The sequence below is a fragment of the Daldinia vernicosa genome (assembly GCF_022497035.1).
Source record: "Daldinia vernicosa strain CBS 139.73 unplaced genomic scaffold F5Y00scaffold_6, whole genome shotgun sequence".
NCBI lineage: Eukaryota > Fungi > Ascomycota > Sordariomycetes > Xylariales > Hypoxylaceae > Daldinia > Daldinia vernicosa.
In genome coordinates, this window is record NW_025953922.1 from 481,939 (window position 1) to 502,918 (window position 20,980).

At 47.7% G+C, this 20,980-nt stretch overlaps 6 protein-coding genes across 6 annotated transcripts; 2 read left to right on the forward strand and 4 right to left on the reverse strand.

The window, feature by feature from the left end:
* Nucleotides 1-31: 31 nt before the first annotated feature.
* On the reverse strand, nucleotides 32-1,535 carry F5Y00DRAFT_227037 (NAD(P)-binding protein). The gene is made up of 2 exons (XM_048006422.1): nucleotides 654-1,535; nucleotides 32-559 (listed from the first exon to the last, which is right to left on the reverse strand). Exons 1-2 carry the CDS (start codon nucleotides 1,339-1,341, stop codon nucleotides 357-359), a joined length of 891 nt encoding a protein of 296 aa, XP_047868504.1. The 5' UTR covers nucleotides 1,342-1,535; the 3' UTR covers nucleotides 32-356.
* Nucleotides 1,536-2,581: 1,046 nt separating this feature from the next.
* F5Y00DRAFT_258422 (uncharacterized protein) lies at nucleotides 2,582-3,903 on the forward strand (the record flags this gene model as incomplete). Its single annotated transcript, XM_048010701.1, has 4 exons — nucleotides 2,582-2,842; nucleotides 2,916-3,292; nucleotides 3,363-3,427; nucleotides 3,500-3,903. The coding sequence occupies 4 exons, from the start codon at nucleotides 2,582-2,584 to the stop codon at nucleotides 3,901-3,903; spliced, it is 1,107 nt and encodes a 368-aa protein (XP_047868505.1).
* Nucleotides 3,904-4,266: 363 nt separating this feature from the next.
* F5Y00DRAFT_227040 (NPD-domain-containing protein) lies at nucleotides 4,267-5,912 on the reverse strand. The gene is made up of 3 exons (XM_048006423.1): nucleotides 5,677-5,912; nucleotides 5,342-5,603; nucleotides 4,267-5,259 (listed from the first exon to the last, which is right to left on the reverse strand). Exons 1-3 carry the CDS (start codon nucleotides 5,687-5,689, stop codon nucleotides 4,428-4,430), a joined length of 1,107 nt encoding a protein of 368 aa, XP_047868506.1. The 5' UTR covers nucleotides 5,690-5,912; the 3' UTR covers nucleotides 4,267-4,427.
* A 785-nt stretch (nucleotides 5,913-6,697) lies between these two features.
* Nucleotides 6,698-8,200, forward strand: F5Y00DRAFT_258424 (Dihydropteroate synthase; the record flags this gene model as incomplete). Its single annotated transcript, XM_048010702.1, has 2 exons — nucleotides 6,698-6,940; nucleotides 7,025-8,200. 2 exons carry the CDS (start codon nucleotides 6,698-6,700, stop codon nucleotides 8,198-8,200), a joined length of 1,419 nt encoding a protein of 472 aa, XP_047868507.1.
* Nucleotides 8,201-8,473: 273 nt separating this feature from the next.
* Nucleotides 8,474-10,267, reverse strand: F5Y00DRAFT_258425 (uncharacterized protein; the record flags this gene model as incomplete). Its single annotated transcript, XM_048010703.1, has 2 exons — nucleotides 8,474-9,349; nucleotides 9,455-10,267. The coding sequence occupies 2 exons, from the start codon at nucleotides 10,265-10,267 to the stop codon at nucleotides 8,474-8,476; spliced, it is 1,689 nt and encodes a 562-aa protein (XP_047868508.1).
* Nucleotides 10,268-18,673: 8,406 nt separating this feature from the next.
* Nucleotides 18,674-20,665, reverse strand: F5Y00DRAFT_176034 (uncharacterized protein). The gene is made up of 2 exons (XM_048004931.1): nucleotides 20,520-20,665; nucleotides 18,674-20,424 (listed from the first exon to the last, which is right to left on the reverse strand). The coding sequence occupies exon 2, from the start codon at nucleotides 20,062-20,064 to the stop codon at nucleotides 18,958-18,960; it is 1,107 nt and encodes a 368-aa protein (XP_047868509.1). The 5' UTR covers nucleotides 20,065-20,424; nucleotides 20,520-20,665; the 3' UTR covers nucleotides 18,674-18,957.
* Between the last annotated feature and the right edge of the window lie 315 nt (nucleotides 20,666-20,980).

A 20,980-nucleotide genomic window follows, 5' to 3' on the forward strand; every position in this document is an offset into this window, starting at 1 on the left:
TTTACTCAAGTCTTTGTCATAAATTATTTACGTTTGGTCCCTACCTCTTAAGGCGATTATTTCTATATTAACTTTATTCGAGGTCATAAGACTCTTATAATTTTCATACCTAAGAACAGAATACGAACTTTGACTGGTAGAGAAAACAATAGTTTTCAATACACACTACAACATCCATTCATTGAACTTTTACTTTTATCTAACCGTTTAGTTTTTTAACCTAATATAGCACCAATACCCAAATTTCCTCATTATTACAATCCAACACCGGTCCCAATACCGGTGCATCGTTCCGTAGTTTTAGATTTAACATATCTGGGACATTGTGAGGTAGCATTGGCGGATGGACAGGCTCTTTACCGTCCTGCCACAACATTTAGGACCCCACCGTCCACCGCGATGATCTCCCCGTTCACATATTGGTTCTTGGCGAGATATAGTACCGTCATCCCCATTTCTTCCTCACGTCCAGCTCTCATTAGCGGGACGTGGCCTTTATCTTGGATCTTCTCTGGCGACACATAGCTCTTCTGCTTATCATCACTGCTCTTAGCGGTCACTGAAGCAAACAAGGTTGTTAGCTCGGCAGTCGTCGATATCGACCTGGTTGGAGAAAGGGGTATGTAGGGGATAGAAGCTCTGAAATAACTCACTTTCGCTAGGGAAATATCCCGGCGCAATGGAGTTGACTCTGATTCCGGCCTTTTGGAACTCTGCGCTCATAAGTTTTGTCAAGTGCACCGTGGCCCCCTTGGCCGTGTTATAGCTGAAGTGGCCCTGTGCATGTCGCATGATGCCCGACATAGAGGATATGGTAATTACAGAGGGTGAGTAAGGCTCAAGAGGGCCTTTCGGATGGACGCCTTGCTGTAGCAGCGGAAGGAAGGCCACGGTGGTAAAGTACACCGCCGTAACATTAGTGTTGAAGTTATCGTGCCAATCGCTAGGATCCTCGTTATTCCAAAGCCTAGCCTTGAGATCTTCCGCCTCAGCGTCCTCCGGCTCGGCTTTCGGACCCGAGATGCCGGCGTTGCACACCAGGAGGTTGATGTACTTCTCGCGCTTGCTCAGATCCGCAACCAGCTTCTCTAGGTCGTCCTTGCTGGTCACGTCGCACGGCCCGATCGGGATGATCTGCCCGCTATTCTTGGCCGGTTGGTGGCTTTTCGCCGCGTTCTCGAGCACTTCCTCCCGCCGACCAGTGATGTAGACTTTGGCGCCGTTCGCGGCGAGTGCCTGCGCGGCCATTAATCCTATCCCGGTCCCGCCGCCGGTGACTACTGCGACGTAGTCTTGGACTCCGAAGAGCCTGTTTACGTCGAATTGGTTTGTGTTGGCCATTGTGAAAGGTGGACTACGATAATGACGATGATAATGATGTATAAGTGTTAATGCGTAGTTTTAGAAATATCCAGTAACTAACTAGATAAATAAGGTGATAGTCTTTTAAAATATATGCTTGAGGAGTAATATAATTGGATTCAAGGAGGATTAGTCTAAGGATAATCAAGTCTGCCCGTCACGGTGAAGTCAAGACAATGCCGCTTTGAAAGATTGTATTAGAGGTGTGTCTCTTATATCGCGATGAGTGGTGACGTAACTGTACCTGGCGCCCACGTGTAGCAGGGATCTTATACGCGGCACAGGGGTGCATCTGAGCCTTAATGACGCCTATTACGACTATATCATTGATAATAATTATAACTGTATCGTATATTATCGATTTGCTATACAGCGTAGTTTCTTCAATCGATGCGCTGTTGTTGAAGGCTGCCGGCCTTTAAGTCAATGCTAGTGCCATTTTTGAACATCACCGACTCTCTTGAATCTTATAAGATCAGTCCATCTCTCTTAAAGTTAAAGTGTGGGGAACTACTCATTTAATTATATTAATATTCGCTATTCGAAGAGGCGAGGATGTTTTCAATGGAGAAAGCCATCTAGGTTAGACATCTCCTCCAACATCCCGTGTCCGCACACAGTTGTCAAATAGCAATGTAACCATTTGCCAACTATTCGATCCGACATAAATACGCACGCCTTGTTGGCCTCTAAAGTGTACACGGATGTATTATCATCAGCGCCAATCACGTTACCATCCCCTGTTTCGATCACTATTGCGACGACAGGCTACTCATAAGTGTGAGTTCGTGGCGCCTTACTTACAGACGCAATTGCGCGGATCGAACCGAAGGGTGTAGGTAGGGTAGGGTAGATGTCGGGCGTAGACTAAGCCTCGTTGATGTGTTGAAGGGATATCGGAGATAAGGCTACAACCCAGATGTGTGACCCCCAACCAAGGTGCGTATATGTCCTGCGAGGTGGTGTATAACATGCAGTGTTGAAGGGAACTGAAGTGTAGCCTGTGTTAGTTAAGGAAATCAGAAGCACTTATTTATATCCCCCTTTAGTTGCTAGATAACTCCTTAGAATTGGAACTTTTCGATAGTTATGTTGAACTCTTAGGTAAATATTATTCTAAAGTTCTAAAGTTCTATTCCTCAGATGTTTAACTCCCCCCTATTACCCCCTTTTATTCTTCCAAGCGAATATTTATCTACATCTTGCCTACCTATATGTCATGCCTATCCAACCGAAAGGAAATAATCGCGACTTCCTGGTCATCAATATTGTTCCGGGGCCTTTTACGCTGCTGGCAGCCGCGTGCATAGTTCTGCGTTTCATTCATCATCACCGGAAGAGGATTATTTGGTGGGACGATTGGGCCATCTTGGCAGCATTCGTTACGGGCGCTGGGGCATATATTTCCGGTCTTCTATGTACCTTAGCAGGCTATCGCATCGACGAGTATACGATTTCGCAGTTGAATACATGTGCGAAGGTGGGGTTTACCCCTATATCATTTATTTTCTTTCCCCCCATCAATAAACGAAAGCTGATATTATTAGTAATAGACGGGACTCGCGGGCGAAGTTCTCTACACGGTCAGCGTTGCGTTTTCCAAGATCTCGGTTTTGCTATTTTATAAACGCATATTTGATGTCGATACGCAATTCTTTCTGTTTACACGCATCATGACAATCCTCGTTATAGAGGCTTGCTTCACGTACACGTTCGGTCTTATCTTCACTACTATCCCGGCAAAAGCACAATGGGATGTCAATATCATTCACACGTCGATAAACGCTGTGGCATTATATATGGCCATGGGCACTATCAACATACTCATAGATGTAGTTATCATAGCTTTGGTCCAGCGGAAAGTATGGAAGCTGCAGATGGCTTATCGACGTAAACTTGTGATATCCTTTCTATTTCTCCTAGCTATATCGTATGTACTGGAGAGTTCCTATTTATCGTTACATACTCCTTGAATTGATCTTGCTAACTAACCTCTTTAGATCTGTTGCCTTTGGTATTTTACGCGTCGTCTATACCGGCACTATGAACCCCGACAATGCTACGTGTAAGTTGATAGAAAGACTCGGACTTTTGATAGCCTGATATTCGCGTAACCGGACTAATAATTTTCCCCCAGATACTTTGACACTTGCTTGGCTATGGGCGAATCTGGAGCTTTTCTTATATATCATCTGCGCTTGTCTTCCCATCGTCTATAACTTCTACCGCTCAAAATTCCCTAGCCATTCCAAGAACGACTCATGGAAAACCAATGAGATGTATTACCCCCAGGTGATGCATGGCAGTAACCCTCTTAAAGAAAAGAGAAGCAAATATTACGAATTAGATGAGGAGACATGTGCTTCCGATAATTCCATTGCATATGGGGCTCGAAACGAAGACCTAAGGAAAACACAGAGCACGGAACCTTTAGTTCGTCCTGAACGAGCTTTACACCGTGACGAGATCTACGGCCGTCTCAGCATCCTAGAAAAGGATTACGCGGCGGAGCAGAGGTATATTGGTATAGGTACTGTGTAGTCCATGTCACCAGTCCGTTTGAGCCGGTTCCTTAGCATTCAAGGGACCTCGCTTAACAGGACGCCATAATCTTGGACGACCTAACAGACCGTCTCTTGATCGGAAAGCTATTTTCCTTAAAAGGGTTTTTCGTAATAGGCACCGGAACAGGGGAGTTAATTATCCGCCTCGTGAAGGCAATGGACTATAAGGACACGAGCAGCGTGATTATACTGATATCCTATTAGTTTCCTTTGGCTAGTTATGCCAAAGAGAAGCTTTATAGCGGCCTCGGGAAAAGGAATGCCTGGGTGTTTGATATTTCCTGAGATCTCGTCGTCTAGAAATTCGACCTAACCTAGGCTATTATATTATATCTTAGGGTTTGAAAGTAAATTTGCATGCATTGCTATTTAAAATAATACAACCATCGCACCCAATTATAGATCGCACTGCGCTGATACTGCTCTTCAAACGCGGTGCTTGCGGATATATATACAAAGGGATTTAATATTTCAGAATTCCCCCTAATAGGCCTACTCCTCTTACAACTTCGCTACCATCTTGGCGCCTTGGCTCAGCATCGCTGTGGCGTCCTCAATGAATTCATCCACGATGGCCTTGGCGCTCTTCTGCTCGTTCACTAGTGCGGCACACTTGCCCATCAAGTAGGGTCGGAACTGGTCCATCAAATCGTCTACATCCTCTTCGCTTTCGCTCTCCTTGCCCGAACCTTCGGCTGTGCCGTTCGCTACCTTCTCCAGGTCGTGCTCGTAAGGGAGGATACCCTTGGCAGTCAACTCCTTGATCTCGGCTTGGCGTTCGGTCTCCCAGTTCTCGATGTACGGGTTCTTCCGCACCCGTAAAGGCCGTCCAGTAAAGATGAGGGTTCGGATTGTGTCGTCGAACCCGGCAGTTCGTACCGATTCCTTGTGCGACTCGGGTGCGCCAGCTTCGTCGGCTAAGATGAAACGGGTACCAACCCAGACAGCGCCCGCGCCCATCATCAGCGCAGCAGCTAACATCTGACCGTTATGAATACCACCGGCGGCGATGACGGGAACCTGTTGGCCGGATACGACACTCTTTTTTCCTTTGCAAATCTGCACACACGCCGGAATCAGGACAGTGGTCGGAACATCTCCAGTGTGACCACCACCCTCACCACCCTGCGCACAGATGATGTCGCAGCCGATGTCTAGCGCCTTCTGAACATGCTTGGGGTGGCCGACCATGTTCATGTAGTAAATACCGTGCTTGTGTAGCCTGTCGACGACGGCTTTGGGTGGTACACCGACAGCGGAGACGAAGAGTTTGGCTCCCGATTCGATAACGACGTCGATTAATTGGTCGAGCTTGCCTTTCGTGTAATCGTAGCTATGTTTCAACCCGGTTAGCTGCCGTCGCCCGTAGCTGAGTACTAGCGAATAGCGAATATCCCAGAATGATCAAAGCTTACTTTGTTTTGCGGGCCTTGCCGCCAACTTGTGGAAGTAACAGATCGATACCGAATGGCGCATTCTTGTCATTCAGATACGATTTCAACTCGTCGATTTGCTCCTTCAACATGTCCGGGCTATAGGACATGCCTCCGATGACACCGAGACCGCCGGCATTCGTGACAGCAGCAGCGAGCTTGGGGCCGGCTGCGACGTTCATCCCGGCGAGGAAAATAGGGTGGTTGATCTTGAATAGATCGGTGACGGGAGTCCGGATCCTCTCTGTAGGATCACATTTTGTCAGTGATTTACTCATGAGTACCTAGGTACCTAGGTATGTTGGGTTGTGACATACGTGGTGATGCCATCTTGACTGTTTTGGGTGCTGATGTAAAACTGTAGAATATGATAAGATGGTAAAGACGCTTCTTTAGTCTATTCTAGTTATATCAAGAAATCTGGGGTAGATTAAGTAGTCGGAAAGAACAAGAAAGTAAGTCTTGGTATCGGCAACACACGCGGCAATGGGAATAGTAATAAGTAATAAGAACAGATGGAAATGTGAAAATCGGGGTATATTCAGGATTTGGCTGTTTGGTACACGATCTTCCCCCAAAGATTAAAGCTGGGGAAGCCGAGGCAATACACTAAGACATTGGAGGCCTAGTCCAATCCGGGACATAGCCGAACCGAGGCTTCTTCTTAGCGTGACCACAGGTTATTATGTACATATATACAATACCTAAGCCCGCATCTCCTTTACATAGATGTGTGAATGCATCTTTATGTGCATCTTTACATATGATAGCAACCTGTCTAGTGAATCATGGAGTGTTGTTAAATAGTGAAGGTTGACGATGGAGTCACTTCAATACATCCCACATCCAAGAATAAAGAATAATTCATTCAATACAAAAACTGCCGCCATTTCATCATTCCAGCAAGAAGACCCCTTAAATCAGATCTCGGTTTACACAGCATACATGTAGTGTATGTGTACCCAGGGACATAGTACAAATAAGTACGTACCTATGTACTTTACGTATGTACATAGATCAGACCCACATGGACGATAAGATAGGTACGTACATAGTATTAATAACCTTTAGTTAGGGGTCCTTGTGGAACTTGCAAGGTTGTAATTTTTCCGGTCAGCTCCTTCGATTACGGTGTAGTTCGAAATTCGAAAAGTTGCTTATGATGCGCGATTGTCCAATGAGGCAATTAGTTTGCGGGTCAACACCTCGTTCAAAGTTTTAATGAATCTTCTCTCATCATCAGCATGGAGCTATACATATCGTTATGCTCGAGCGTCGCTATCTCATGCCAATCTAAGTTTTTTGCTGGGTGGTTCACTTATCCCTAAAAGAAAAATAATGGATCGCCAACTCTCAACCAGTCCGTCCAGTAAATCATGCGGTTGCGCAGAACGACGCCGCGGTAAGCGGAAGGCGTACATTGCTCTGGGTAGTAACGTTGGCGATCGGATTTCCATGATCGAGCAAGCATGTAAGGAAATGGATTCGAGAGGTATCAAAGTAAAAAGGACCAGTAGCCTCTGGGAGACCGAACCTATGTACGTTCTAGACCAGGATAGGTTTGTGAATGGAGCTTGCGAAGTATGTCTCAGTTTCTATTGTTTCTATTGTTTCTTTTTTCTAATTTCATGAATCTTGTGCTGAATACTGAATAATCTCCCTCAGGTAGAGACGGACCTAAAACCCCTATCTTTACTAGACCAATTACAAGATATTGAAAAGTCTATGGGGCGGCGGAAACTTATAGACAAGGGACCTCGAAATATCGACTTGGACATCTTACTTTATGAAGATGAAATAGTTGACCATGAGAGACTTAAAATTCCTCATATTGGCATCCAAGAGCGTGAATTCGTTCTACGGCCTCTCGCCGAACTTATACCGCATAAGTCTATAGACGCCTCCAAGCCCTGGAAGCTCATTCAAGACTATCTTAACGAGCTGCCTCCATCTCCGGAACCTCTCTCTACTTTGACCCCAATATGCCCCTTGGTAGAACCCTTAAATGCCCTTAAGCCAACTCGGAAAACACAAGTAATGGCCATTCTCAACATAACGCCCGATTCATTTTCGGATGGGGGAATCCATACCCCTGATTCACTTAGAGACACAATTATGGCCTATGTCCGAGGAGGTGCCACAATTTTTGACATTGGGGGCCAGTCTACGGCACCGGGGAAGCTTGAGGTCAGTGCTCAAGAAGAGGAGGACCGTGTCATACCTGTTATCAAGCTCATTCGTAGTCTCCCCGAGACACGCAACGTCGCTATCAGCGTAGATACGTATCGAGCATCAGTTGCCCAAGCAGCCGTTGAGGCCGGCGCAGATATAATCAACGACGTCTCAGCAGGTCTTTTGGACCCGGATATGTTCTCTACAATGGCCCGCTCGGGCAAGACGGTTTGCTTAATGCATATGAGAGGAGACCCCAGTACAATGAGCAAACTGAACGATTACCCTCACGGGCTTATCCCGACCATCGCTAAAGAGCTACTTGAGCGGGTAGCGGCAGCCGAAGCAGCGGGCATCCGTCGGTGGCGCATCATCCTCGACCCAGGGCTGGGATTTGCCAAGGTAGGCGAGCAGAACCTACAGCTCCTGCGGCATTTCGAAGAACTACGAAACTGGCCCGGATTAGTAGGCCTACCATGGCTCGTAGGATCCAGCCGCAAGAGCTTCATCGGTAAGGTCACCGGGGTGCCAAAGCCAATGGATCGAGTATTCGGTACGGCGGCGACCGTTGCCACGGCTGTTCAGGGTGGTGCTGATATAGTACGCGTCCACGATGTCGTTGAGATGGGCCAGGTAGTTAAGATGGCAGATGCCATTTGGCGATATTAAGTTCACAATTACGAACTAATCTAACCGCGAAACGATCGTAACTAATTTCATGAATTCATTCGTTCAATAACCCTTCCTTTTTTTTCCTTTTTCAAAACCCCTTTTCGATACTCAAGCGTTCCATATGCGAGTCCCTGTTCATGAGAAATCAACGTATTACCTAACCGAGTCCGGTGTCATATGGATGACGGACTACAACATCTTCCGGTAACTTGGGGTGTTCGATCCCCCTGTCGGAAAGACTTTACGGCCCCACAGTACCAGCTGGGCCTTTCACTCCGCATTCTCCTTTCCCTTACCCTTTTCCTTGGCCTCCTCATCAGCCTCCTCCTTAGCCTTAGCCTCGGCAGCCCACTTCTCCAGCAGGGCTATCGCTTTGCGTACCTTTGTGGCTTCGGCTTCCTTATCAAGCTCTTCCTGGAAGGTGGGAGTCATCTTACCATTTGGAACGAGCTCGGATCCTTGACAAGATCCTGTCACCATCATCTGGACTATCTCAAGACTATCCTCATCGTTGACACATGTGTCGATGACGTCGTCGGTCATGGCCAGGATGGTCTCGACGACTCTGTAAACTGTACGTTCGCTCGCGACGAACCGGCGCACCTTGGCGAGGATGACCGGTTTGGCCTCATGGTAGTTCTTCGTGACAACTTCTAGAGCCACCTCGTAGAGGGACTCGTAGAGGTAGTAGTCGCGCTCCTCGTCACTGGACGGGACTTGGGGCAGTGTGTCACGTACGACGATTTGAGATGATCCCGCTTCGGATACCATGGACGGCTGCTCAGTCTCCGCGTCAAGACCGTCACGGCTGTGGGCTTCGTAGTATAAGCCACTAGGCTGATCAGGGGTTCTGGTGGGGGTTGACGGCCCAATAATGCCGACGGGACGAGGGCGACGTGGTCGGCCCGTGGAATGAGGGCTTTCGACGAAATCCGAGGGGCCCATGTCCATCTTATTCTCTTGGGTGCTTGGTTCACCAGTATCGGAAGTGCCAGCGACGGTACTAGCAAGGATGTTGGAACGTCTAATAGGAGACGGAGTGGTCGGATTACCGGGGTCATTGGCATCACTAGTGACGAGGCTAGGAATAGGCTTTGAAGCCTCTTCCGCTCCGAGCTGCGACAGCATATCGTCGAGTTGCAAGATCTTTAACATAGTCGTTAATAAGTACGCTTCAATCAACGGGTTGGTGCTATTGTATTCCCTGGGGATAGGTGGCAGGGGATGACTTTTGGGAGGAAAAGAACTTACTTTCTGACGAAGTATACGGATGAGGTCCTTCGGATTCTCGCTATCTCCACCGGCCTCTTGAGTCGCGCCGGTGCCGCTGTCCTCATTAATCTCCTCCGCCGGTCCTGTGTTGGTGTCATCACCATCGACGGGCGGGTCGTCCTTTGCGTCGTTCTTTTCGTCGTTTGAGGATGTGCTCTTTATGGACTCTCTAAGAGCTCGTGGTCGCGTCATATGACGCTCCCGGTTGAAATCAACCAAAAACGCCTTTTCAGGAAACAATTTCTTCCAGGTCTCCTCGAGCTTCATGTTTTCTTGAGCAATGTAAGCGGCTACGGGGTCATCATTAGGATACTTTGGTAACGGCTTGTTGAGGTTACCCATAGTGGCCGACGGGCGGAGGCGAGGAGGGGGAACATTTCCACAGCTGGTCTCTCTGAGATCTCTAATATTGTACGCTGAGGTGCTAGCCACAAGTCGGTGTGCTCCTGGACGACTATAGTTGACCGGTCTAGCAGTCTCAACCTGGATGTCGTTGATGGTAACATCTTTAAGCGACTCTGTAAGTGAGTGTGAATCTCCATCGACACGCGGAGTGCTGCCACCAAGGGCTTGGTTAGATGTTGTCGCGTTGACAATGGGGGAAGGGGCTGCGACGACTTCATCGGTAGTCAACGCAATACCAATAGGGAGTGTGGTCAAGTCGGGAGAATTTCTCTGCGGTTCCTGGGGTTCCTGGGTGGTTCCCTCAATTCCGGAGAGCGTCACCATTTCGAAACCCGGTGGCACGAGCATCTTACGGCGGCCGCCGCAGGTGGACATACAGTTACCCATGGTGTACGGGTTTGAAGGTTCCTTGAGCAATAATTGAATGAGCGGAAACGAGGATCAAGTCAAGGCTTCGACAGAAACAGAAGATGCTGGCACGAAATTAAAGTGACGAAGAAGGTATTTAAAAAGAGTGTGTACTCATCGCCTAGGAAACTTGGTTGTAATGACCACGAGGAAAGAGGCGAGGTGTAAGTGAAGGTAGCGAAGTGAATGGGTTTGTGTAATTTCAAAGTGTGGGAAAAAAAAAAGGAAGCAGCTGGCATGAGCTGCGAATTTTTACAATGTTTGGTTTGGCCTGAAAATGACGCCCAATGAATCAATTCTCGGCGGGCAGCTTGCGAGGAAGCTGTCTGCGGCCGTGAAGTTGTCACTAAGTTCGGACCCCCGACCCGGCATGAAAGGTACCCGGAGCGGAGCGCCGAGCCGCACTAGGACTACCTCCGGGCATGGGCCCGGTTTGTGTGGTCCGGACCAGTGCGGCTTAGCCAATGGGCCTCCGGGGCCCTCGGCGATGTGGACATACGAGAGCTTATTTCTGTTTGCTTCCTCACAAGACTTGACTCGCTGATGACTAGTCTCATCTGATCAAGTTCTAGGACTTTGTTATTCAATACAGGTTACAAAGGATCCTCGAAAGTATCCGTTCTTTGCTGGTCACGCTGGTGGTACGGAGAGGGGCGGTATATCAACTATACAAGTCGAACCTTATGTGGATTCAGGGGCTACGTAAAGGGGTTGCGTAAAAGGGGTTACAGTTTCCACAACTGTGTTCAAGCAAAGCCAAGATGGATCTTTTTATTATATAATATCAACAGATAAAAGTGCCGATTTTTACTACATACAAATGCATAGATGATATTACTAGCTACCTATTCCACCGCACTCTGGCTGGGGAGGTCTTGATCTTAAAAGTAATAGAAGTAGGGACCTGCTAGACATCATCTTCAAGGGGATGAAAATATCTTGTGAATATTTTAAGAGGAAAGTAGAACGTACTTGAGCGTTCTGTTTCATAAAAGGGGGATAAGTAGTGAATTTTGTCTTTGTAGGGTCGATATACTAGTTTTGCTCACGCTATGGGTGCGCGTTGGGTCAGTCGGTGTAGGGAATGGGTTGTTACGCCTAGGTAACCTACCCAAGGTAGATAGCTTTCACATCCCATTCCATTTGATATTGATAGTTTTGTCATAATTCGGCTGAGGGACAACTGTATTGTATTGATTTAGTCGATAGACTTGCTTACCTCTGCTGTAGGATTATAATCTAATATGGCCTATTCACGGTGATAAATAAACATGGCAACGCCCCAAAATCTACGACTGAAAGTGACGACTATTCCCAATATCCATGTTTAAGTGCGTTTTATCACATAGGTATAAGAACCCGTGGGACAGCATCGGGCAGAATAACGAGAAGGAGAGCAAGAAACAAGGGCCCGGCTACGATAAAGCGCAAAGAATTACCTATATAACTAAATAGGAGGTAGTTAAAGCAAATCTACTAATATAGTTACAAGGCCTTTTTCCCCTAGTTTCTCTAGTATTCTAGTATTCTAGGGTTCTAATCTGCCATTCTGAACATTCCTGTTCAGGCACGTCTTATTGTGGCACAAGAACCCTCAACATATTAGCGACAAATTAGAAATTCGGAAGGACGAGTGAAAGAACTCAGCGTCAGAGATGACTACCTAACTACATGGAAAGCTGCGACTATGTAGCTGACATGCAGTTTAGATGATGGCGAGCTTATATATATGAGTTGAGTGTTTAAAAAATTAAAATCTATGTTGGAAAGGTAGGTACCTAGGTAGCTAGCTAGCTAGCCCACGTACACAAGTTTGAAGCTTCTGATATCAACTCAAGTTCTTAGCATTCCTCGACGCTTTACCTGCGGCGCCATTATCGAGCAATGAGTACAACGTTAACTGCCTTATTTTAATCGCCTATAAATAATACCCTTTTCTATTTCCATCATGAAGTTTATGCAGAACTTCGAAAGCCCTCAAGGGAGTCAGTCAGTCAATACTAGGTCTTGCGGCAGTGGGTGAGCGGTGATGATACAATATTTTCTTCTCACTTCCCGGCTTCGCGACTCGGGAGCTCTCCCTCGCGGTAGCTAATGCCGTGCTACTTCTATCTACATACTTTTCCTTCCTTTCCTTTCCCATCCCCCCTTCTCCATTGGCACATACCTAGATAGGTAGGAGTGGCGCGGACTTGGCCCCCTATGCCACAGCAGCAGCCTACGCGTACGGGGTAGGTACCTAGGTAGGTATAGCAAGATGTAAATGTAAATATAGATCTACGCACGTCCATACGTATCCATTCCAATGCCGTCATAGCCTGCATGGCGATCTTGGGGGCGGTCCCGGCCGATGTTGACGGTTTGGCCGATTTGGCTTCTTGGGTTAGGTACCTTGACTACCTACCTACCTACCTAAGGTAATTGCTCCTATTCAGTTCTAGGTACACATTTTCCCTTTATATCTCACCCAAAGCCCTACATAGTATCAGAAATTCAGTCACATGTGAAATTCGCCTGCTGTGTTAGAGTGTTCTAGGTAGGTAGGTAGGTATCTATCAAATTCCCCCTTCGTCATTCTATTTATAGCCGCCTTGTCCAACACACCTCTCTCCACATTGTCACTCCCTTGCCGTAGTGTACAGGGCTTGTTTGAATGCACGTGTATACATATAAGCATTCGGGTTTGGTTAAAAGAAAAAAGCCCGTTACGCTTGGAGAAAAAGGGGTACACTAGATCAGTAACCTAGATTGCTCCACCCAGGGATGGATATTCGGGGTCTAGGATACATACATCTTAACATGAACCAGATTCATAAGGTACGTAAGTTATATTAGCTTTTCCCTTCTCCACACACAGGACCAAGATATGTAGTGTAAAGTCACGAGAAGCTCCTAGAACCAGCGTAGAACAAATGTCGGTACCACCATCATGCCATAAACGGTTTAGCATACCACCCGCGAGCTAGTATTCATGTCAGATTCGAATAGCATGCATGATACCCAAGTCGGAACCTCGCCCCGTAGCGTACCAAACCTGCAAACTGCACACTGTCTACAGGAAGGGGAGACGAGGTAAGAAGGTACATACCTGGGTAGGTAGGTAGAAAATCTTGCTATACCTACCTAAACAAGGCAATAAAGATATAATAGATTTCAAAGATTCGGAGTTACATTAACTATTAACTAGGGGAAAGCCAACAATACAACGCAGATAAAAACTGCGTCACGAATCAAGATTCAAACAAGGCTCCAGGAACTCCGGATGGCACATGTTTTCGTCATGTGTAAGCCTGTATTACGGCGACAAATCGTCAGTGATCAGTGATCTGCTGCTAGTGTAAGTAATCCTGCAAGCCACGAAAAGGTATGCTACTATGTAGAAAACCCTGTTTTTGTGACACCCCCGCGCTTACTGGACTTGACCTTGGCTCTTTTGTCTCTCAAGAGTCTAGAGTTACACGGGCGTTTATGTTGGTTACACCGTTGGTTGAAAGAATCCCCGTGTCCCTGTACCATGTAATCTTTTAAATATTGTAACCGTGGGGAAGCATCGTGATTGGAGATTGGAGGAAAACACTACCCAACCAATATTTGAATCATTGGCGGCGGTGTGGATAACAAACACCACATGCCCTCTTAGGTTTTTGTTTATTTGTTTTTTAGATACCTACCTAGATAATGTAAGTGGTAAGCCTTTTGCTTGCTGACGGCAGTTACGGCGGATCCTCCAAGGTATGATTGAGTGCATGGTTAGTAATTGTCCCGTACTGATCGGCATTTCGCTTGTTGATAGGCTTAAGGGGCAGAAGGGGGAACTTCGCTAGCGGACATGATCTGTCGAATGTCACACCAGAGAAATGTGCTTTCATTGGTCCTTAGCTCCCAAACAATTACCAACCCCCGGCACGAACTGTACGTGCTGACGTGCTGTGTAGCACATATGTCGTCGGGGGACAGACAAACGTGCTACAAATATGCCGCGCCCGTGTCGCAAGAAGCGCGGCGCAGTGGTTTGTATTACTCGCGATACGTTGCACAGAAGGACTCAACGAGATAACATACCTACATAATTCCCAATCCTGTATGTCCACGGCACGGTCTTTTTGTTTTCGTACGACAGTATTTGCATTTGGTACCGCCCCCTCCCCACGGTTGTAAGAGTGAGCTGTCATTTTTTTCGATTTAGACGCAAACACAGTGCATATTTTGTACCACACTAACACATGTGCCTAAGGGAGTTGAACCGACCTGTCATCTCCATATGTTAGGTACCTAGGTAGGTATGTACGTTCTTTGCATGTTGTTTGTCGAGTTGGACAAAACATCGTCAAGCATCGTCGTCTGACTCAGCCACACCCAGGCGGGATCAAGCCGCCATGTCGTGTTGCGGAATCCTCTCCATGTAAAGTAGCACAAGGTACCGCATAGGGCTGAGCAGACAACGGAAGTAGTGTAACAGATGGCTGTAGATTGTAGATGCACGTCAGACACATCTTCCGGCTGTATGTACGTACATACTGCAGAGCGTAATAGGGGGGAGCACTCGGGAAGATCATGATTGCTTGCCATGGCCCTATCTTCAATTAGTTACGGACGTATTGTAGGCCAGTGGAGTGACATCACAGCTAGACCGGAGTCCCGTAGAGAATTACATACGGTCCCGCATCTGCGCATGTACCTACTATGGTAACATCGTGTGGCTTGCGAAGAGAGAAGCTGTTTGCGAATGGCAAGATGATCCGAGCACGCCGTCGACACGCGCACCGCCCAATCAGCTACGTCCATGCAAGCAACCACAAGTCCGCGTGGAGAGCTTAGCCCCCAAGATACAAGCTGACCGACTCACCCATGTCCGTCCCATGTCCATCCCATGTCCATCTAGTGTATGATTGCCTGGACTAGAACCTGGACTAGAACCATCTTGGCGGTTTAGGCAGGGAATGCTCAGAAGGGATGTCACGATGCTCGTCTGCCAGCTCAGAGCGGTGAGAACTTGATTAAATAGACATGATCGTGTAGCAACACCGACTCGAATTGAAGTTGGTACTGTAGCAGGCTTATCACCGAAAGAGACGCTGCACCGAGCAGAAGGATTGGATGGTACAGTGGGAAGGATTTGATCTCGGTACTTACCGGAACTCGGCAGGGAAAATAATGATAGAGATCATCCCCCGCCTTTGGAGTTAGTGGCAACAAGTGGCTAGTTAGTAGATAGGAAGTTGGAGATTAGGAAATGGGAAATGGGAAATGAAGGGGCACGCAGGGAGGGGGATAGGAGAAGCTATTAGTTAGCTTGAGGGAATTTAGATATGTAGATATGCTAAGCGGCGTCAGATATAATACCTTAAGTAGGTTAGGTACCTAGTAAGCCTTCCGGTGAGAACACGGGCCATTCAATACCAAGCCCGGGTATGCATGGCAGCAGCCATTGTCCACGCGTTTGCGGGATGGCGGCACATTTACCTCCCGTTTGAAATCAAAATTTCAAAATTCCCTCCTGCGGAACCTCGGAGCTTGATGCGACACCGCCGGTCCAGTCTAACTACCTACCTTATAGGCTGGTAGGCTGGAATCTCACGATTCGAACGTGAAAAGGGTGTATAATGTAGTAAAGGGAATTACGCTGCAATGATTGGTAGTTGCCTAGCCTTGGCCTGTTTTTGCTTCATCAGCAAGGGTGCCAAGGGGTGTATTCCGTATAAGGTGCGAGATACATAATAAGGATAGGTACGCGGCCCCCAAGACAACCAGTGTCGACCAACAGATGGTCGACAACGTGCGCCAAGGGTGCTATCGCTATCCCATCCCATCAAGTTGCGGCGGGTCTGTCACTCATATGCATTGGTACGTTCCGGATCCGCGATGGCGGGTCCAGCTAGAAAATTTTCTCGACTTGAAGTACCTAATAATGACTGCGACTATGAGTGACAGGGGATCGGATGATCTTTCTCTCGACAGGTAACTGAACAGGAACAGACTTGCGATTGGGAGTGCAATGTCAACCGAAGACACGAAAAAACTCACCGTCCGGCTTCCCCGACCACTCTCCACGACGATCCGCGAGAAGCTCCACAAAAGCTTATTTAGACCGCGCACCAATTGGCGCAGGTACATGTCCGCAGGTACAAGTTTCTTATATTGTATTCCAGAGGTATCCTTAGGAAGTTGAAGCCTGAAGGAGGGAGGAGGGGGGGAGTAAAGACGTAGGTAGGTTAGGTAGGAGAGAACCTCGGGCCGCGTCTCACTTGCATATACAACATTACTCGTATGCTAAGCAATTATGTCTGGTTATTGCTTATTTCGTAGTTATTTTCTCGGCCGTAATATCTTCGCTGATAATCCGTACTGAAACCTGCTTTCAAAATCCGACAAAAGCCATGGTTTGAGTAGTGAGAAAATCCGTTGGGCCGTCAACGGTAGTGGCTGAAATCCCAAAGAGCCGACTAACCGGTGTCTTCGCTACGACTCGTACGGCTCGTACCGACCGTTAAGCCATCAAGCCCATCAAGCCCAAATTCACCGGTGCATAAAACATTGGCTAGGCGAGTGTGGTTGTAATGAACGTAAACGTCACTACCACAGTAGATAGAGCCTGGAAAGATATAACCTGCTTGAGCTTCGGGATTGGCGTATTGACGTATTGTATGGAGGAAAGGAAGGATGCGTGAATAAGTGCCAAGCCATCTATATATGCGCGCACGCATCGGATATCGGAGGAGAAGGTGGAAAAGGGAGCGGAACAACTTATCATGTCGCGGTAGACAATAAGAAAAGGCGTAAAGATAAAATAAAATAAAAGTCTCTTCGGTCCCGAAATTAGTTGGATAAAGTACGTAGCAAATAGTAGGCAGCAGCTACCTATATTACATATACATAGCAAGGAAACTACGAGGTCTTATGTCCAGCACGAATCTCGCTTCCTATTTACCTACCTTAGTAGCTAAATGTATCTTGGTAAGGTAAGCTCTTCCGTTTCTAAGTAGAGTTCCGTAATCCACCGTATCTAGATATTGTACCTAGTACCCGCCTAAAGGTAACCCTGAGCATCGTTAGGATAAGCTACTGGAGCCTAAGGTTTTTGTTAGTCTAGGTAGCTTAAGCCCCAACTTTAGCGTGTAGATTACATCCTGGGCTAGTAGTAGTGTATATACTCACAACGTTAAATGTGGGGTGATTTTCATCTGCTAAGTTCCACTATTTAGAAAGCACTGATACCCAGGATCTCTTTGATCGCATGCCGATATGTACTAGGACCCTAGTCGCTTAGCTCCGTAGAATTCCATAGGTTCCGTAAGGAGGATCCCCCTGTCCAGTTGCCTTACACCCGCCTGATGCATCGCCTGAACCCTGGCTGAAAAAAAGAGCTGCCTTGCTTGGCCTTACGTCTTTTGCCAGGCCCTACCCTACACCTATCATGGTGTCGTGCCTTTAGTGCAACCTAGTTCCCGTTGTGGGGCATATGAGGCTTTGCAAGTCCAATTTGAACGACCTCTCAACCTGATGAGCTGCTGCCTCACCTAAAAGAAAAAAAAAAAAAAAAAGCAAATCCCCCATATCCCCCATACACTACTACTACGCACACTTCGTTTTGCCAAGGACCTCCTTCGCCGTTGGGCTCTTATGTAGGGGCACTCATTGGTGCAGCTCACTGCCCCGCTTCCCCTTTCGCTGTTAAGTTTGCATCTACCTACCTAAGCCGAACAAGTTCTTTTTCTCGAGTCTAGTTCAACATTCTCTTTAATTGGCTGATGCGCATTAGTGTGGAGTTATGCGTGGATAAGGCGTTTCTGCTTTGATCCATAGGCATGCACTGATCCGCTCTCCCGCAAGACAAAGGATCCATTCTCGTGGCCGAGAGAGGAGAAAAATGGAAAGAATGCTATGTTTTATCTTTCGACCAAGAAGATACAGGGAAAGCAATTCTGAGCGCATAAGCACCACCAGCAGCGACAGAAGGCCTTTCTATTTTCACCTTGCGCCACAAACTGGGATTCTGTTCTTCGGTCCACCCTAAAGCCCAGTCATCTCGCGAGACTTGTAAACACACATTCCGCCCAAGCATTCCTCTGATCACATCGAGACAGGAGAAGGCGAGTTGCATCAAGTTAGTCTCACCAGGAGGACTCGACTAACGGGCCACAGCAGTTGTCGAGTTGGGGAAGTTAAACGCAGACACCCGTATAATCCGTCTTTCCCAACGCCGCCCATGAATCTTTTTTTTGCGTAGTCTTCGTCAAATTTTCAAATGAATGAAAGTCGCTTATTCTTCGTTTCTCGAACCATCTCGAAAACACCATAAAGCATCGCACCGGGGTATCCTTTCCGTTGTCCCACCAGGTAAAGCCATATTTTGTACTATATCCCGACCATATTGCCGGGGTCGTAGTTCATTCTTCGTATATTCCCACATTCGCCCGAATTCCCCATAAAACCAGATCCCCCTTCAGATTCTTTCCCTCTACCGTATCCCATCATGCGCCGCCAGTCCCGCCTCTAGTGATAGACGCGGGAAACCCAAAATCCAGAAAACAGATATGCTTTTCATCTCCGATGGTCATGCTAGACGCAGTAGAACTTAACGTAGGTGACGGGAATCTACCAAGGAAATATACCGTGTAGACCAGCCAGGATGCGGCCAAGTAACTTCACCATACCATACAATATTCGTATCACCCAGATTGGGGAAGCATGGTTGGCATGGTTGGGTAATAACCCGTCGATGTTGACTTCCCTTCGAATCGACTACAGCCCCGGTAGTAGGCATTTCCAGGGTTATATAGAATACTCGGAAGGGGACCTTCGTATTCGTGTTTGACCTTTGATGAGATCGAGTCTCCCGCCGGTGGAGCTGAATTCATCAGGTTGTCCGGCTCGCCTCGGTGAGAGAACATCTCAACACCCTGTCTTGAATCGGTATTTTCGTAGATAGGCGCAGGATAGTATTGATAATCCCTCGTAGTATCGATGGCCTTGGCTTCCTCGGTAGGAATAATCGGCTCCGCCGGTAGCTCGTGGTGGCGAGTCCCCCCATAATGCCCCGACCGTGGATCGTACGCGCCGCCGCTAGCATACGAGCCTGGAAGAAGCGAAGGACCACCCGAGCTGCTGTAATCTGGCCCTAACACCTGGGATCCAGAATAACCGCCCATCCCGCTTGATCCACCGGGCCCGCTACTGGTGCTCCCACGCCTTTCCGTCTGGTAATGCCCAGGGGAGCGCCCTCGTACAATCATCTTCGCGGATTTCCGCGATGCAATCTTCATAAACTGATCTTGGGCTTGATTCCCCACATCTGCGTACAGCTCCACAACTAAATGGTAGTACTGCTGAGCCGCTCTTCGTTTACCATTGTTTGCCGTCGCCTGCTTGAATTGGATTCTTTCGAATGTGTGCTCGCTTGGGTAGGACCCCTGCGTACTCTGCCCGTAACCACTTTCGTACAAAGGTCTTGAGCCTCCGGGCATGGCATGATGGTCTTGATACAGCAATGGATGCGGTGCCTGCTGCGGCTGCTTTGGTGTAAGCCGAACTTTCTCGGGCTTCTGTACCGGTCCTTTATCTCTCTTTGGTGTATGCTGCACCAAGTCGATTGTGTGCGAGTCGCTGTCGGAGACCACGGCAGAAATGCACATCGCAAACCCAAATACTTGATATGATGTCGAAGATCCGCTAGGAACATACTGCATTGTTGTGTTTGGCGAATATGGCGACAAACTGTATGAGCAGATACAGGAGAAGTAATTTCTCCTGTAACACGTCCAGTCTCCCTCTGACATGAAAAACCCTTTGTCGATAGTTCCGTGGATGTCATCTTTATAGGTGCCCCAGAATCACTGTACACTAGCTGACCGTTCGTGCTCATTGCTAGAAGCGGAGGGATATGCGACCCCCCGGATTTTCCATACTGACTAGCGTCCATCCTGACAGGGCTTGTAAAACTAATGCTAGGACTAGGAGTTGGAGATAAAGGATGGCGTCGCAAAGGCGTTGCAAATGAGGGTGATCTCGTGTGCTCCGTTGGTCTTCCAAAGGACGGCCTCGGTCCAGAGTAGAGATCTCTTACGCTGTACGCTGATGCTGGATTTGGTAACGCAGCGGAGCGGTTGGCATGTGCCATGCCCGTGGATGAGGTACTGCTGCTAAGGTAGTGAGTAAATCAACATCTGGATGAGTTTACAAACAGGTGTGTTATTGAACACTACGAAGGTGCTGGGGTCAATGTGTGACTTACTTAGAGCTCAGGCGCGGTGGCCTGACGTCGATCCCGGGGAAGATCTGTGAAGCTGGAGAGTAAAATGATCCAGTATCAGGGGAGTACCCCGTCGTAGTAGTGTTTAAGAGAGGTGCAGAAAAACCGCCGAGCACAGAAGGCGGCTGAGGAGGGTTTTCTATCGTCAAGGAAGAAATATTGGAATCTTGGTTGTATCTAGAGAAGATATTAGCAGGGGTCCTAGCAAATAGAAGTTGGTGTGCGAGGCTCTGGGCAGGCTAGCGAAAATGCCTGTATCGCAATTCCATGCGAGACAAATGCCCAAGTGTTCAGTGCGACCAAAGAGATGTGATACTGCCAACGTTGCGTTGCGTAGGTAGCACAGGGGTAGCGGATATAGGATCGGGAGCTATACACCACGCCACATAGCGGCGAACAGCGGAAGAGATACAGGCATTTTGTGTAGCTACAACAGCCACCCA

What these genes read in the sequence shown, in the direction of transcription:
- F5Y00DRAFT_227037 (XM_048006422.1), bottom strand. Translation starts at nt 1,341, where the DNA reads ATGGCCAACACAAACCAATTCGACGTAAACAGGCTCTTCGGAGTCCAA. An exon ending in GGGATATTTCCCTAGCGAAA is followed by an intron (nt 560 to 653) that starts GTGAGTTATTTC and finishes TGTTTGCTTCAG; the next exon opens with TGACCGCTAAGAGCAGTGAT.
- F5Y00DRAFT_227040 (XM_048006423.1), bottom strand. An exon ending in GGCAAGGCCCGCAAAACAAA is followed by an intron (nt 5,260 to 5,341) that starts GTAAGCTTTGAT and finishes GTTGAAACATAG; the next exon opens with CTACGATTACACGAAAGGCA.
- F5Y00DRAFT_176034 (XM_048004931.1), bottom strand. Translation starts at nt 20,064, where the DNA reads ATGTCAGAGGGAGACTGGACGTGTTACAGGAGAAATTACTTCTCCTGT.